General features: G+C 48.8%; 1 protein-coding gene, 1 long non-coding RNA gene and 1 other non-coding gene across 3 annotated transcripts; 2 read left to right on the top strand and 1 right to left on the bottom strand.

Annotated features, from left to right (window-relative positions):
* Positions 1–1,384: 1,384 nt before the first annotated feature.
* LOC111591132 (uncharacterized) lies at positions 1,385–2,618 on the top strand. Its single transcript, XR_002750297.2, has 2 exons — positions 1,385–1,695; positions 2,090–2,618. It is a non-coding gene; the product is annotated as an uncharacterized lncRNA (long non-coding RNA).
* On the top strand, positions 2,228–2,299 carry TRNAP-AGG (transfer RNA proline (anticodon AGG)). The gene has a single exon. It is a non-coding gene; the product is annotated as a tRNA-Pro (tRNA).
* Positions 2,481–5,121, bottom strand: LOC100502463 (HIT zinc finger). The gene is made up of 7 exons (NM_001196941.1): positions 5,035–5,121; positions 4,436–4,914; positions 3,595–4,171; positions 3,389–3,489; positions 3,216–3,296; positions 2,989–3,116; positions 2,481–2,891 (listed from the first exon to the last, which is right to left on the bottom strand). Exons 2-7 carry the CDS (start codon positions 4,901–4,903, stop codon positions 2,765–2,767), a joined length of 1,482 nt encoding a protein of 493 aa, NP_001183870.1. The 5' UTR covers positions 4,904–4,914; positions 5,035–5,121; the 3' UTR covers positions 2,481–2,764.
* Positions 5,122–18,400: the final 13,279 nt, after the last annotated feature.

Here is an 18,400-nt window from a genome sequence, read left to right as displayed (position 1 = left end):
AATTCATGAGGCCCTGCTTATTGCCTATTTTTTTTTATATTTCCTTACTATGAAAGCAGCTCCAAAACGTGTCTCCGTAGCCTGTTCACGACGACAGAAATTCATGAGGCCGTCTGGCCGTGCGATCGTGAACCAATAGCTTATGTTGATCGTGGTCTCCGTAGCATGTGGATAGGCATTGTTGATTTCTATTGCTTAGGGTTTAGGGTTCAAGAATTTGTTGATGCCATTGTTGATTTGAAACTCTGATTTCTATTACCCAAACATCAGTCATATGATGATCCATGATTTGGTTGCGCATAACAGAGGCATATCTAATGGGTGGTTCGGGTGGACTACGGCATACCCTAAGCCGTCCCACTAAACCACCAGTCTATTAAGGTCTAACAGAAAATCTAACACCAGTAGTTATTTTTTATTTGATGTTTACACAATTTTATATTATATTTGCATTTTAATGTATACAATTATGGACTTAAATGCTAATTTTATAATTTCATATGCTATTCTTTCCTTTATATTTTGAACCGTATACCAAATTATTATGTATTATAAAAAAATCTTATGGCATACCTCGTGAAAAAATTCTAGCTACGCCACTAGCGCATAAGTATAGTCGATATAATGTTTCGCAGTGGCATTTAAATATTTCTCTCCTCATAGGTAGTAGTATGATAAATGTAGCACACTTACAATTGGTTTTGTACGCCAACAAGAAATTTCTTTTACACAATTTTGGATTGTCCTAAAAATCACTATACGACAATTATGAGTTTTGGGGCAAATATTTTAAAACTCATTATATGTTTTTTATGTTAGTCAAGGGATCGTTTTGATTTATTTGAAGTTCTATGAATCTAGCAAGTTGATAACATCTGAAAGTTGTGCAGCAGTTTTTATTTGCATCTACTACTAGATTTATATGCCAGCAACCATAAAAGCCTCGCTCAAGGCGCGAGCAATTTACTAGTTTTATTTATTTACACAAGAGCAATACTTGCCTCCCGTTCGTCCACGTCATCTTTTTAGTTTCATCGGTTCGATCTCAAATCAGTGGCGGACGCTAGCGACTGCCTCCCTCCGCTCGATGTTGTTGTCTGTGGGCTCCGCTCCTAGAACTCTCCACGTCGAGCCTGTGAGCAAAACTTGTCGTCCGTGAGGCCATGTCGTGCTTTAACTTCCCAGCCGTTCGAACACCATCCAACGCCTTTGGTTAAGGCCTTATTCGGTTATTCCCATTACACATGAATTAGATGAGATTGAAAAAAATTAAGAAGAAATTTGACTTGTTTGTGATTTAAACACACTCAATCTCACTCAATCCATATGGATTGAGAGCGAACCGAACAAGTCCTAAATCGTGTCGAACCTTCGAGACGAAGCCATGCTTCCTCCATCCGACCCAACCCACCAATCCCCGCGAGCCACGTTGTGGAAGGAGTAGGAGACGAATACGGTCGTCTCAAGGATGGCCGGGACCCGGGAGCATGCAAGCGGTGTATGCGGTGGGCCGGATAAGCGCGTCTCGCGCTGCACTGGCTCCTCGTCATGCCCCGATCGCTGGCCCTGCTCCTGTCCTTCCGGTGGCGCCCGCGACCGGGGGTCGGGGCCGCGACCGTGCCGTCTGATGGCTGCCGCCCGCATTGGAGGCTAGCAGGTAGAAGGTGAAGGCGTCTTCGTTGGTGGTTCTACAAGGTACCAGCCAGGTCGCCCATGGTCACATCATGCCTAGTATTTTTCTTTTTTTCAGCAATCATCAGTTAACAATTTCTGCTTGTGAATAAGTTCACATCATGCCTAGTATTTTTCTTGTCACTGTTGCATTGTATTGACCTTACAACTTCCAAGGTCAGTCTTGGTTGCTTCTAGGTCACCCTGCTAATCTGTGCCTTATCCAATCCACCGGTAATACAATACATACATAATAGAAACTTAACTGCCCCTAGCTCATAGCTACCGAACGACTTAAGAGAGCGCGCCAACGGCGCGCCATACATCTAAACAAGATCTTAAACCGAAGTACAGCAGCAATATGTTTGTATTAAATTTACGAGTCTTATTATGCACCAAACTCATTGCTTCTCCACAGGGCTGACGTTGGCGGCAAGGCTATTCACCAATGTCATGCCGGAACAGCGTGGACCAGTGTTATTTGCTGCAAGTGTAATCATGGTTACTTCCAACAAGTATGTATAAATATGATTAGGTAAATTAGTTACACAACAAAGGGCATTTGGTCTAGTGGTATGATTCTCGCTTAGGGTGCGAGAGGTCCCGAGTTCAATTCTCGGAATGCCCCAAAAATATGCGTTTTTTTTTTGTTTTACGTTTGAACATGCACTTCACTTCTGGTTTGGCTTCCCTTTCCAACCTTGAGCTCTATGAACGGATGAACAAACAGGTTACAAAAACTTATTCTGCTCTTTATTATACATATGAAACGTACGTGCAGTATCTACAACAAAAACACCTTTTTCTCTCAAAAGAACTAAAAACAGGATGCGTATTGTGGGATAGCAATAACATCCGGCATCTTTAATCACAGGTTCAGCAAAAAGATCTTCTACATCTCTACCCCACAAATCTACATGTAGATAGATATCCATTTCTATACATTTGCAGGCAGACCCTTATTGCATTGCATCCTTTAGAACTCCCACCATAGATGCACATCATCTTCATGCCTTATTTCCAGCCATAGATGGCATGCCAATGGAGACAGCACAAACTCCCCAGTCCCCACCATTATGTTCCCTGAGCCCTATCAAGCATTTCCTTGGACGGCCTTGTAGCACTTGAGGCTGCAGAGGGGGAGGTTCAGCTTGGAGTGCCTGTACTTGTAATCGTTCGTGCACGATGGCCCAGCGCATTTCTCCCGTGGAGGAGGATAGCTGCTCGCAAAGAACAAAAAAAAAGGTGGTAGATGAAGTCATGGCTTCAGCACGATTATGGGGGACAAGCAAAGCATGCAAAGGATGTGAGGGTCACCTGTGTGGCTTGGAGTCGAAGATGCTGGGGAGGCCTACTGCGTGTGGAAACGAAATAACTGTTCCGGTGGGCCCCATGACCCAGCGGATCGAGTTTGCCGCCATGTTTTGTGCTCTGCTAGCTCGCTCCTGTATCAAGAAAAATGATTTGTTCAGCAAGGGGATACTGCTGGTATTAATGGAACACCAATGGGCACCACATAGCAAAGACCAAATGATGCATCGAACCTTCTCTCCTCGCTCCTTCTGCTTCCTCTCTTCTTTCTTCTTCTCAGAGTCAATGCCCAATATTTTCCTTATAGCTTCCGCCTGCAGAGATCAAAACATAGCTGAAACTGACTCCTGGAAACCGAAACATGCCAAATACTGATCGAAAACGCGAGAAAAGATTTCTCTCCTACCTCACTTTCTTTAGTGGCCTTTTCCACTTGCATCCTGCGCCTCTGAGCAGCTTCAGCCTTCTTCGCAAGCATTTCCTCTTCAGAAAGCTTGTCCTTCTTGCCTGGTCCAACAGAAATATGTTTCAACACATTTAGCAGGAGAACAAAGAGTTTGATGTTTTAATCAAATTGAACTGCACAAAATGAAGAGCAAAGATAGTGCGGACTTCTCGAAGGAGCTGGAGGTAGCCCATCAGGGAACTCGACAGTACTGATGCTGCTGCCATCCATCCATGATTGAAGGGCGCGGCGACGTGTCGTGAGAGGTTCACTTCTAATATTGACAGGTGATTCAGTCGCCGTTGTTTTCTGTTCAGTGTCTTCAACGTCAGGTTCACTGTCTGAGGTTGGTTCTTCTTCAGTATTATCATCATCAGCTGATTCTCTAGATCTTTTCTTGCCAGATCGGGAAGTAACAAAATCGTTATCAGCCCCATACACCTTGCTCCTATTTTTCCCTTTCCTTGAGGCACTCTTCTTAGAGCCACTTCCTTTGCTCTTAGACTCACGAGTACCATCCCAATCTTCAGGAGTTCCAAGATTGCTTGTACCAAAGTCCTCGTCAAATTCATTGTCCACAGATTTCTTAGCAAGCCTCCTACTCTTCCGTACAGGATCTGAAGTAGGTTCTCTCTGAAATTTGTCTGCTTGCACATGTGCCATTGTTTCTTGAATCGACCTCTCCTTTCTGGCTTTCTTGTCTCGTGAAGAGGTTGGCCTGTCAGAATCTTTTGTGCCTTCCTTCTACAAGCAGTTCATCCTTTCGAATCAGTTGTCAATTGTGTATAGCATATCATGAAGTAAACAAAAGAAGATGTTTGCAAAGGACACATATTCATGCTAAATCAAGAACGTTGAGAAAAATCTCAGCAAGTTCGTCTCTGTGTTAGCAACCCAGCTAGTTTTCCATTTGATTTCAAAAGGTGGGTTGGGTAATCTTATCCCATAACCAGAATTGGTGCAAACCCAACCACAATACAGGATGAAAACATAGCTCAAAGCACTCACCAGATGGCCATGCTTTTGCTGGTGCCGCGAATCTACAGGCCGTGGGGGCTTCACAGGCGACGTATCAGGGTTCGGTTTCGGTAGCACATTACGAATCTTGAGCTTCACCTTCCCCAGCTTCTCACGGTTCCCCTCAGGGGCATGGCTGCTACCGTCGCTCTTCCTGGAGCCACCGGCTGCGGCCTCGGAACGCAGCCGGATGCTCCCCTTGGTCGCGCGCTCCGGCGACGGAGCGTTCAGGAGGAACTCACGCCTACGGTTGCCCCCGTCGGGGCCGGTGGCGTTCTCGTCCGAAGTCAACAGCAGACTCCTCGGGGCGCTCCTGGATGTCACCGACAGCGGCGGAGGGGAGCCGTTGTCCCGCTGCACCGCGGCAGGGCCGCCCTCCGGCCTCGGCCGCCTCACCGCGCTGCTCCGCCGCTTCTTCATGTGTGCCCCATCGAATCCGGATCCCTCGCCGCCTTCCATCTGGCCGGAATCTGGACGCAGGGAAAAGGGGAGAGAGACCGTGAGTTCGTTGGCCAACAAATTCGTCAAAGGAAAATACTGCAGAGCTTGTACAGTGTAGATTAGGAACCCGGAATTGGAAAGAGACGAACCTGAGATGAGTAGGGTCAAGGAAGGATCCAAGACGCTCCGACGAGCGACGAGGGCTACGTGACCTCTACCGCCGCCGCAGGTGGAGGTCCGAGAAGAGTGGGGCGAAGTTGGATGACGGACGGCCGGATGGGGCAGATTGTAATTTTCGGTCATTTTTTCACTTTAATATCTGTGTTTGTCGAAATTTCAGAGAGAGACATTGCACTTTCTTTGAAGTATATGATATTTAAAAAAAAGTAAAATACTCTGGCGGTCTCTAAACTTATAGTGTTATATTATCCCGTCTCTAAACTTCCAAAGTATACCTCCAAAGTCCCTAAATATGTAAAATTGTATGTCTTGGTTCTTAAACTCTCAACATACATATTTCTGGTCTCTATACTTCTATAGTTATGTCATAAGAGCATCTCTAACTTATCTAAAAGCATCCCCTAAACTTTAATTTAGGATATCTTTAAGAAAAACTACGATCCAACTGTTTTCTAAATTAATTCTGATAATTACGCATATCCAAAACCATCGTTTCTTCTCCCCAAACTTGCTCTCCTCTTCCGCATTCCCAACCTGAGAATTGGCGCGTAAATTTTGCTGTCTCGCGTCGTTTTTCCCACCAAATCGACCGCATTCCGCGCACCACACTAGACCGCAACTGATCCGCGTGCCTTCATGTCACTACCACAAGCACTCTCTGGCAACAAAATTTTGGGAGAGGAACCCATCTCCTCGCTGCCCAAGTAGATCTGGTCGAGTATCTCGTCTCCTCGCGGTACCAGCCAAAAGAATTTTCCGTGCCTTCTCCAAGGTAATCATCAGGTCACCTGCTCTCTCCATCCCTAGTTGCTTCGGTCTCTCTCTGAAATTCGTAGATGCCCTACTCCGGGGATGCATGTGTGTAGTATTTTTCCATTAACTAATCTTTACACGTTTCTCTGAAATTCGTATTTGTGGTTGGATGTTTCTAGGAATTTTTTCCATTAACTTGATTGGTCACGTTATGGATAGATAGATGGAGACAAGTGTTTTTATGGTTATAGAATGCAGATAACTACTATATCAGCTAGTATATGCTATCGAAGTGATTTCTTTGTTGTTAGGTATCCTGATTTTATACTCTGAATTGAGCCAATATTGTACTTTTGCATATGTTTATTTTTTTTTAGATAATGGAAAAATCATCCGACCTTGGCCTTAAATGAGGTTACGGCCATTTATTACAAGGGACGGAAGCATATTGCCAAAACTCCTCCTATGACCACTTCAGAGAACCCCAACTAGCCAAATTAAAGAACTTCAGCTATCGAACCACAGCTACTACATATTTAAACGCAACGCAGACCCCCATCCAAAATTGCTAAAGAACTGTAGTAGCACCCTCTCCACATTACGACATGAAGACTTTATTAACTCTTGGTCCTCCCTTCTAGGCTGAAGCTGAGACCAGAAGCGGCACCAATATGTTGCCCTGAAGGTTACCTGCACACATGATTTAGGAGATGAATTATTGAACACCACATCATTTCTACTTAACCAAATAGCCCAACAAATTGCCGATGCAACGGTTAATAGTAAGTTTCGAACTCTGGGAAGCCTCCCGCTCGCCCAAACCCCAAACAAATCATTAACATCCCGAGGAGGTCTCAACCCCGTGCTTATCTGAATCAACCGCCAAATGAATGACGCATACAAACAACTGAAAAATAGGTGCTTTATTGTCTCCGGTCTACTACAAAAGCAACATATCTTATTCCCATTCCAATGCCTCCTAGCCAAGTTATCCTTTGTTAATGTTACCCCTCTTTTGAGGTACCACATAAAAATCTTAATTTTCAGAGGAAGCCTAAGTTTCCAAAGGTCTTTATTATGCACCCCCAACCCATTGTTAAGAGATGCCAGATACAGAGACTTAACCGTAAACATCTCGTTGGCGGTCAAGTTCCATCTGAACAAGTCCCTGTTTGAATTCAAATCGGTATGCGCAACAAGTGAGACCAATTGAACCCATTGGTCCCTCAATTGTTGAGCCAAACCCCTCCGAAAGGATATATTTAAGGGCACCGTGGAGAACACACAGGCAACAGTAGAGTTCTTCCTCCTCGCTAGGTTATAAAGAGACGGAAAACGAAGTTTTAACGTTCCCGACCCGAGCCAATCATCCTCCCAGAAACGCACCTGGGACCCATCATGAATCACAAAGGTTCCTTTACTAATGAATGTGTCCTTAACTTTCATAAGACCACTCCAGAAGTGTGAATCAGTGGCCCTACGCTACGCCTGGGATAAGGTTCGATTGGCCAGATATTTACGTCTCAATAATGATTGCCACATCCCTTCTTCATTGAGAAGTTTATACAACCATTTGCTTAAGAGGCATTTATTTTGAACCTCTAAATTCAAAATGCCTAGCCCGCCAACCTCCTTAGGTTGACAAATTACATCCCATTTGGCCAGCCTATATTTTTTCTTATGACCCTCCCCTTGCCAGAAAAAACGCGATCTGAAATAATCTATCTTCTCCAGCACACCTTTTGGTACCTCAAAGAAAGACATCATAAACATCGCTAGACTGGTCAACACAGAATTAATTAATACGAGCCGCCCTCCTACTGACATAAGTTTTCCTTTCCAGCTGCTGAGCTTTTTCTCGAATTTGGCCTCCACTGTTTTCCACTCACCAATTGTCAATCGACGGTGGTGCATAGGAATCCCAAGATATCTGAAGGGCAGCCCACCAGAACTGCAACCAAACAGCCGTGTGTACCTCCCTTCATCCTCTTTTGCCTTCCCATAACAGAATATCTCACTCTTGTGAAAGTTTATTTTAAGACCAGATAACTGCTCAAAGGCACATAATATGAGCTTCATATTCGTTGCCTTTTCCAGATCGTGATCCATAAACAAAATTGTATCATCGGCGTATTGCAGAATGGATAGCCCCCCATCTACCAAATGCGGCACCAAGCCCTTGATCTGGCCATTTTCCTTTGCTCTATTAATTAGGGTAGCAAGCATGTCCACTACCAAGTTAAAGAGAATAGGAGACAGCGGATCGCCCTGCCTCACCCCTCTATGGGTCTGGAAAAAAGGACCCATGTGATCATTAACTCTAACCGCAACATGGCCCCCCTTCATGAAAGACTCGATCCACCTACACCAGGTACTTGAAAAACCTTTCATACGAAGGGATTGTTGAACAAAGCTCCACTTCACCTTATCATAAGCTTTCTCGAAGTCGATTTTGAAAATGACCCCATCCCTTTTCTTCGTATGTAGCTCATGAATAGTCTCATGTAAGACCACCACCCCTCCATGATATTTCTTCCTGGCAGGAACGCAGTCTGCAGGGGACTGATTACATTCTGCGCAACCTCCGTGATCCTCTTAGTCGCCACCTTTGTGAAGATTTTGAAACTGACATTTAGGAGACAAATTGGTCGGTATTGTTGAACCGAGATTGCCTCCCGAGTCTTAGGAAGCAAAATGATAGTCCCAAAGTTAAGACTATACAAAGGGAGATTTCCTGAGTGGAACTCACGAAACAAAGCCATAAGATCATCTTTAATAACATCCCAACAGATTTGATAAAATTCCGCCGGGAATCCATCAGGACCTGGAGCCTTGTTATGTTCCATACTAAAAACCACCGCTTTTACTTCATCTTCAGAAAATGGCTGGGTGAGCTTCTCGTTCTCAACTTGAGTAACTTGTATTATATCATCTCTAAGATCCTCATCCAGACTAAAAGACGTGTTTTCTGGGGGGCCAAAGAGATTTTTATAATAACCAGTTATATGACTCTTTAATTCTTTCTCGTCGTATAACATACGAGCTCCATCCGTCATCTGGAAGATGCGATTCTTCCTGAATTTTCCATTGGCTATCATCTGAAAATATTTAGTATTACTATCCCCCTCCAGGAGCTCCTTGACCTTCGCTCTTTGATACCACTTTATTTCCTCCTCCCGGAGTAGCTGAGCAAGCCTGTTCTGTAAGTAGTTGCGCAGATCCAACTCCGAAGTACTCAACAGAACTACTTCAGCTCTCTTATCTAAATCATCAAGCTTAGCTATGATCTCCTTTTTTTCCTTTTTCAACAACCCCGAAGTGTGCATTGCCCAACCCCTTAAGTGTTGGCGCACCTTCCTAATCCTGGCTTGCCAATTCTCCAAAGGAGTAGAACCACTTGTCTCATTTACCCAAATATCTTTTACCATATCCACAAAACCATCCCTCAGAAACCAGCCTAGTTCTAACTTGAACGGAGGAATTGTATGGGCGGTTACAACACCTGTGCTAAGAAGCAGAGGAGTATGATCGGATATATTTCTCGACAAGGCATGTACCGAAGCTCTAGGGTATTTTCCCTCCCATTCTGTAGCTACCAAAATCCGATCCAACTTCTCATAAGTCGGAATATCCCTAGTATTAGCCCAGGTGTACCTTCGCCCCGACATCTGCAATTCTCTTAGATCAAGACCATCAATTACCGCATTGAAAAGGAACGGCCAACGATGATCAAATCTATCATTATTTTTCTCAGATGGAGATCGTAAAATATTAAAGTCTCCCCCAATGAGAATAGGTAAAGTTTCTGTATTGCTCACACGGACTAGCTCAGAAAGGAATTCTTGTTTGAAGCAGTCCTGGGCAGGGCCATACACCGAGACAAGAGCCCATTTAAAACCATCTGCTTTATCAAGCAAATTAAACTTAATAAAGAAATCCCCCTCCGTGATGGCACCAACATCAAAGACATCAGCGTCAATTCCTAACAACATCCCCCCAGATCTACCATGAGGTTCTTTGCAATGCCAGATAAAATTTTTCCCAGCACACAAATTCCTTAGTAGATGATCTGGGAAGGATTTGCGGCCTGTTTCAGAGAGGGCAATAAAATTGAGACCATGTTCTTTGGTCAGATCCGAAATGTATCTAAGTTTTTTCAAATCCTTGAACCCATTGCTGTTCCAAAAGATTCCTTTCATTGGTAAACAATTAATTAATAATCAAGCCCGACCTTTTTTCTTAGAACACAACGAACCCTGACTAGATGGTACCTGCAAGTACAAACACAGCTATACGAATTATGGTACCTGCAAGTACAAACACACATTTGTATAATGTGCCAATTAATATTTTCCCCTGTATTGAGAATATTGTTCACATAATCACATCCTCCATATATGAATTTATAGAATGTTGTCTGCTATATTGTCCAAATTATAGAGCATCATATGCAACTGATTTTTTTTCTATTTCTAGGTATTTGTACGAATGGAAGTTAATGGTTTTTACATGTCCTTGTTGAATGATGGTGATTATCCTGCTGCTTTAGAAAACCTGGGCACTATACCAGACATATCTCAACGGTCACCCTTAATGGATAATGCACCCTCATCAAAGCCAAAGTAGAAGCATAAAGGGAAAAACTTTAATGAAGACGAAGACAAACTTCTATCTGTAGCTTGGTTGAATGTTAGTATAGATGCTATACAAGAAACTAACCAAACTAAGGATGAATTTTGGAGAAGAGTATACACTTTCTATGAGAATAACATAGAATCGTTAGCAGAATGCAGTCAGAGCTCATTGGTACATCGATGGGGAACTATTCAAGAAGTTGTGAGCAAGTTTTGTGGGTGTCTAGATCATATTGAGACAAAAAATGAGAGCAGGGCAACTACTTATGATAGGGTATGTATCTACTCTCTCTTTGAACCCATAAAACCTTTAGTTGTCGTTCTTTAGAAATTTATCCCAATTCCGTCTTTTTATAGGCGGAGCAAGCTGAGAAGTTGTTTAAGAGTCAAGATGCCAATAAGAAGTCATCCCAATTTAGGTACAATTGGCTGCAATTGAGGAACCAACCTAAGTGGCATGAGAGGTTGAACCAATTAGCATATCTGAAAACAAGTAACAAAAAATAGAAGGCAACTCGAGATGTAGAAGTTGACGGTAGTGTTAGAATACCCGTTTAGGGTTTGGGGTTGTTCCCTATGTAATTACTGTCTCGTCCCTCTGTAATGGGCCTGGCCCAGTACTCAAGTCTATTAATACACCACCCAACCCCTGTTAGGGTTAGGGTTTGCTATTCCAATATGGTATCAGACTAGGTTTTTTTTCCAGCCTCCACCTCTCCAGTCGCCGGCTCCTCCTCTCCTCTCTCCTTCTCCACCGCCAAGCGCCGCCAGGGCAGCCGCATCCGCGCCCAGGAGCCGCCGCGTCGCGTCAGCCCGCGACCCCGACGGCGCGCCCGTCTACACCAGGCCGGCCACCGCCAGAGCCCCCGTGCACCCGCCCCTGCTCATACGGCCCGACGCCCAGCGGCCCGCGATCGAGCAGCGGTCCGCACCCAGGCGCGCCACCGCTCCTGCCCAGGCGTCCGCGACCGGCCCAGGCCGCCGCACCGCCTGCCGATCCGGCGCCCCGACGCCGCCCCTCGCCTTACCGGACCAGGACGCAGCCGCCCCTACCCCCGCCGACGGCCGAGGCTCCCTCCACCAGCCGCACAGAGGCCTGGGCGTCCGAACAGGGGCGAGCAGGGCGAGATCCGGCCAGGGGAGTGGCGTCCCACGCGAGCTCCCCTTCCCCTACCAGCCACCGGCCACCTCCGGACGCCGGTTCTTCCCCACTGCTCGGCAGCCTTCTCCTCCCTGCTACACCCGACCAGGAGCACCCGCCCGGTGGTCCTGCGCCCCTGCTGTTCCGCGTCACGCAGCGCCCCTGCTGTCCCGTGCCGTGGACGCCCGACGCCGAGCACTCAGCCGCCTCTGCTGTTCCGCGCCCGGCTGTCCAGTCCGCGCCTCCCTGCGCCGACCTGCACCGGTCGCCATGAGCTTTACCTCGCCCGCCGCTCTCGTGACGGTGCGTGTCCTCCTCCACGACGGCCAGCTCATCCGGGGCATGTTCGTGTCCTTCGATCCCGTCTGGAACCCTATTCTTCGGGACTGCGTCGAGGTCCACCCTCAGGCGGGCCGTCACGTGCCTGGACCGCTTGTCTTCCCACATGCTGCGATCGCCTCCCTAGCGGTTGAGCCCGTGTCATCTCCCTCCCTTCCTAGTGCCTCTGTCGGGGCACCTTCTTTGGCCCTCTCCGCTCACAACGTACCTTCGCCACTTCCACCTCCCCGGACCACCACCGATTGGGTGGTTGACTCTGGGGCCTCCTTCCACACTACCCCCACCACTACTTCGTTACTCCACTCCCATCCACCCCACCCCTCACATCCTACCTCCATCGTCGTCGGCAACGGTTCCACCCTCCCGGTCACCTCAGTAGGTACATCGGCTCTTCCAGGACCATTCTGCCTTAATGACGTCCTTGTTGCTCCCGGACTAACTCATCCCCTCCTCTCGGTTCGTCGCTTCACTAGTGACAACCAGTGCTCTATGGAGTTCGACCCCTGGGGCCTCACCATACGCCACCTTCCCACACATGCTGTGCTCGCTCGCTGTGACAGCTCCGGCCCCCTCTATTCTCTTCACTTGCCCTCCACTCCCCACACCAGAGTAGCCTCATCTCCTGTACTTACTACTACCACCACTTCACATGCTCTTGCTACTACCACCACCTCCTCCGCCATTTGGCACCGTCGCCTCGGGCACCCTGGACCTGACGTCATGTCCCAGCTTTCCGGCCACTCCGACATATCATATACTCGGGGCTCTTCTGAGCGCCTCTGTCATGCTTGTCAGCTCGGCCGCCACTCCCGTCTTCCTTTTTCTACTTCCACATCCAGGGCTGTCCAGGCCTTTGATCTTGTCCACTGTGATCTCTGGACATCTCCTGTCCTTAGCCTCTCCGGCTACAAATACTACCTGGTCATTCTCGATGACTACTCCCATTTCCTTTGGACTTTCCCCCTTCGGCTGAAGTCCGACACGTTTACCACCCTCACTCACTTTTTCGCCTGGGTATCCACCCAGTTCTGGCGCCCGGTCCGTGCCCTGCAGTGCGACAATGGCCGCGAGTTCGACAACAACGCCTCCCGCTCTTTCTTCCTCACTCACGGCGTCCAGTTGCGTCTCTCGTGTCCCTACACCTCTGCTCAGAACAGCCGGGCCGAGCGCATGATTCGCACCACCACCAACATGATCCGCTGCCTTCTCTTTCAGGCGTCTCTCCCTGCCACCTACTGGGCAGAGGCCCTTCATACCGCCACACATCTCCTCAACCGTCTTCCCTCGAAGGCGGTGAGCCACCCTACACCTCACTTCGCCCTGTACGGCACAACCCCTTCCTACGACCACCTACGCGTGTTCGGCTGTGCCTGCTACCCTAACACTTCCGCTACCGCCCCTAACAAGCTTTCTCCTCGCTCCACTCGCTGTCTCTTCCTCGGCTACTCCCCTGACCACAAGGGGTATCGGTGCCTGGACCTCACCTCCCACCGCATCATCATCTCTCGTCACGTCGTCTTCGACGAAGATGTGTTTCCCCTTGCAGGCTCCACCCCACCCACCGATCTAGACTCACTCCTCAAGTCTGATCCGGTTCCCCCCCCCCACCCCCGGCGCCCCGCCTCGCGCCCATTCCCGCGCCACGCGCGGCCCCGTCGATCACGCCTACGCCACGCGCGGCCCCGTCGACCACGCCTGCGCCACGCACGGCCCCGACGACCCCGCCTGCGCCACACACGGCCCCGTCGATCACGCCTGCGCCACGCGCGGCCCCGACGACCCCGCCTGCGCCACGCGCAGCCCCGTCGACCCCGACTCGCTTTGCCGACCCCGCGCTCGTCTACCACCGTCGCAGCCACGCCGCCACCTCGGCGCCTGCCGACTCGGGCCCGTCGACGAGCACGGCCCGCTTTGCCGACCCCGCCGTCGTCTATCACCGCCGCGAGCCGGCCATACCCGCCGCTCCCGACGTTCCGGCAGCCCGCTCCGAGTTGTCAGTGTACCACCCGGTCGCCATCCACCGCGACCCTGGGCACGTCCACCCGATGGTGACTCGGCGCGCCGCTGGCGTTCTTCGCCCCGTCGACCGGCTGATCCTGGCAGCGGATACGACCTGCACTCCTCCGGACGCATCCCCTGTGCCCTCCTCCGTTCGCGCTGCCCTCGCCGACCCACATTGGCGTCGTGCTATGGAGGAGGAGTACGCGGCCCTCTTGGCCAACCACACCTGGGACCTGGTGCCGCGTCCACCAGGCACCAACGTGGTCACCGGCAAGTGGCTATTTCGCCACAAGCTGACCTCGGACGGCTCCCTCGACTGCTATAAGGCCCGTTGGGTCCTTCGGGGCTTCACCCAGCGCCCCGGAGTGGACTACGATGAGACCTTCAGCCCCGTCGTCAAGTTCACCACTGTTCGCGCCGTCCTCTCCCTCGCCCTCTCCCGCGACTGGGCGATCCACCAGCTCGACGTCAAGAATGCCTTCCTCCATGGCACTCTAACGGAGACTGTCTACTGCAGCCAGCCCACCGGCTTTGTCGACGCTGACCGTCCGGATCTGGTCTGCCGGCTGAACCGGTCCCTGTACGGCCTCAAGCAGGCGCCACGGGCATGGTACAGTCGCTTCGCCTCCTACCTGGCCTCCATCGGCTTCGTCGAGGCCAAGTCGGACACGTCCCTGTTCATCTATCGGCGCGGCGACGACACCGTCTACCTCCTGCTCTACGTCGACGACATTGTGCTCACGGCATCCACCGCCGACCTTCTTCACCGCACGATCGTCGCCCTTCAGCGGGAATTCGCCATGAAGGACCTGGGGCCCCTTCACCACTTGCTCGGCATCACCGCCGAGCGCCGGCCTCAGGGTCTCTTCCTCCACCAGCGCCAGTACGCCATCGACATCCTGGAGCGGGCTGGCATGTCTGACTGCAAGTCCTGCTCCACGCCTGTCGACACCCAGGCGAAGCTCTCTGAGGACGACGGGCCTCCGGTCGCCGACGCGACGTCTTACCGAAGCCTGACCGGTGCACTCCAGTACCTCACCTTCTCCAGGCCCGACATCGCTTACGCCGTCCAGCAGGTGTGCCTGCATATGCACACTCCGCGGGAGCCCCATCTCACCGCGCTCAAGCGGATTCTGCGCTACCTCCGCGGCTCCCTCGATTACGGCCTCCTACTCCGACCATCCCCGACGTTGGAGCTTGTGGTCTACACCGATGCTGACTGGGCTGGCTGTCCCGACACGCGCCGGTCCACCTCCGGTTACGCCGTGTTCCTGGGTGCCAACCTCGTCTCTTGGGCCGCCAAACGGCAGCCCGTCGTCTCTCGCTCCAGCGCTGAGGCCGAGTACCACGCCGTGGCCAACGGCGTGGCAGAGGCCTCCTGGCTACGACAACTCCTCCACGAGCTCCACATTCCCCTTCAGCGCGCCACCCTCGTCTACTGTGACAACGTCAGCGCGGTATACCTCTCCACCAATCCCGTGCAGCATCAGCGCACGAAGCACGTGGAGATTGACCTGCACTTCGTCCGCGAGCGTGTCGCTGCCGGTGACGTTCGGGTTCTCAGCGTCCCCACCACGCTGCAATTCGCTGACATCTTCACCAAGGGGTTACCGTCGAGTGTATTTTTAGACTTTCGCTCCAGTCTCAACATCTGTACATGATAGAGTTGTGACTGCTAGGGGGTGTTAGAATACTCGTTTAGGGTTTGGGGTTGTTCCCTATGTAATTACTGTCTCGCCCCTCTGTAATGGGCCTGGCCCAGTACTCAAGTCTATTAATACACCACCCAACCCCTGTTAGGGTTAGGGTTTGCTATTCCAATAGGTAGCCCTCGAGATTTAAATGTTGGTGGTAGCCCTTAGGATGTAAATGTTGGTGATAGCCCTAGAGATACCATTCCTACAAATCTAGATGCACCAAAAAGACCAATGGGTAAGAAGATGACAAAAGAAGCTATACAACGAGGCGGGAGTGATGCATGCATACAAGCTTTAGACATTTTGTGGGCAAAGAAGAGTGAGGCTGATGCGGAGAAGCAACAAAAGAAAGAGGAGTGGTATGCCAAGACATTTGCTCTAGATCAAGAGAGGCTTCAGTTGGAACAGAAGAGGCTTGCAATTGAAGAAACAAAGGAAATAAATGAACAAGAGAGGCTCCACAGACGGAGAATTGCTGAAGAAGAGAGAATTATGAACATAGATATAAGTTGCATAGTTGCATGGCTGAGATGCAAAAGCAATACTACATGAGCCTACAAGCTGAAATCATGGCTCGTCGCATTAGCAACTCTGGTTGAATTTAAAATATTGCATTTCCTTAGTATTTTCATTAGTTGAATTATATTGTTGGCTAATGTGTGTTTGTCATGAACGCACTACTCATTACACTATTATTGTTGGATATTTTACACTTAGTCCATGAGAATAAAAAACCAGTATTATGTGTGATGGTATTATTGTTGGTGAGGTGTCAACTATATATTTGTTGTTGGGTGAAACTGGCATGCAGCCATAGAGCGTAGGTACCAGCTACCACATGTCTAGCTTGAAACTATTTATTTGTTCCCGTGCGTCGAAACATGTCAATGCTGCATGTTTTTTCAATTTTCACATAAGAACTCATTGAATACACAAATCGGTAACAATTGAATGGTAAAATGACAAGAATTGGTGAGCAAACATGACACTAATTATATTGATCTGAGTGATGTTGCCACAAGTGCTCCACTAGGTCTTCTCGAAGTTGATGGTGAGTTTCATTGTTCCTAATAGTTATGTGGTTCTCAATAAATTCATCAAAATCTGTTATATGCTCGTGAGAGGTCTCCACATTATCTCCACCATTGTCAAATCGTTCGTCGGGATCCACTATTCCCTCATCTTCAATAATCATATTATGCATGATAATACATGCTTTCATAATGTATGCTAGTGTCTCATCATCCCAAAAACGAGCTGGGCCACGCACAATGGCAAAACGTGACCGTAGAACTCCAAAAGCTCGTTCCGCATCCTTCTGTACTGCTTATTGTGCTTTGGCAAAGTATTTTCTATTATTTCCTCGTGGCTCTGGTATGGTTTTTACCAATGTAGCCCAAGATGGATATATCATGTCTGCAAGGTAGTATCCCATTGTATAATCATGGCCATTTATGTTGTAGTTCACTTTAGGAGCTTCTCCATTTGCTAGCTTTGAGAATAGTGGCGATCGATGAAGAACGTTGATGTCATTGAAAGAGCTAGGTAAACCAAAAAATGCATGCCAAATCCATAGATCGTTTGAAGCAACAACTTCTATAATTATTGTAGGTTTATAAAAATGGCCTGAATACATACCTTGCAACGCCGAATGACAATTCTTCCACCTCCAATGCATACAATCTAGTGAACCAAGCATACTCAGAAAACATCTTTCTTCCCCAAGAGCCAGTAAACGAGTTGTATCGCTCTCAGTGGGTGACCTCAAGTACTCTTCTCCAAAAACTTCAGTAATAGCTTCAATAAACTTTCTCAGGCTTTCTATAGCATTACTTTCTCCAATGCGGACATACACATCTGTAGCATCTGCTGGTACTCCATAAGTTAGCATATGAAAAGCTGCAGTAACCTTTTGAAAGCAACTTAGTCCAACTTGATTGGCTGCATTTCTTAATAGTTTATAATAATCATCATGAGCTTCCACAACATTCTTTATACTTAATAATAGGCATCGATTCATCCTAAACCTACAATGGCAAAATAAAAAGATATCAATATACAATGTACTGCACATGCTATTCAAATTAGTCTATTATTTCATAAAACAAAACCTTCGTCGAAATAAAGATGGACCATATGTGGGATTGTCGGCTAAGTAATCTTGAAACATTCTTGCATGTCCTGCTTCTCTATCTCGATATATGTATGTTCGAACCAGAAATGAGCCGGCGGACTGTCCGGCCCTGAGGCCGGACGGTCCGCGGTCCGGACGGTCCGCGCCTGTGGGCCGGACTGTCCGCGCGTGCGCAGAGCAGATTAGGGTTCCGAGTTTTGTGCTACGGTTGTTGGCTAAAATCGCGGGATTAGCTCGGAATCAGTTGTGTAAAGGGTCCAGCCCCCCTCCTCTATAAATAGAGAGGTCTACGGCCGATTTGTAATCATCAACAATCGAATCAATACAACTTTTATTCGCATTTTACCCTAGGAGTAGTTCTAGTCTAGTTTAGGTTTAGCCTCCCAATCCCCAAATTCTTCGTCTCTCTTCGGCTCTACGTCGATTAGAGGAGTCTAGGTCGGCCGGCCCGAGCCTAGACACCACCTAGGATCTCTCCTCCCCAACGGGGTCCCTCCCGGGAGCGAGATCCAGGCGCCGCCGGCGACTTTCGCCGCCTCTGCGTACGCGCGGACCGTCCGACCGTCAGGCAGAGAAGCCCTAGCCGCGCACCAGGCCGCGGACCGTCCGGCCCCAGGCCGCGGACAGTCCGCCCCT

The sequence above is a fragment of the Zea mays genome, chromosome 3 (assembly GCF_902167145.1).
Source record: "Zea mays cultivar B73 chromosome 3, Zm-B73-REFERENCE-NAM-5.0, whole genome shotgun sequence".
In the NCBI taxonomy this organism is placed as follows: domain Eukaryota; kingdom Viridiplantae; phylum Streptophyta; class Magnoliopsida; order Poales; family Poaceae; genus Zea; species Zea mays.
The sequence above is the reverse complement of the archived record's forward strand: the minus strand, read 5'-3'. Positions and strand labels throughout refer to the sequence as shown.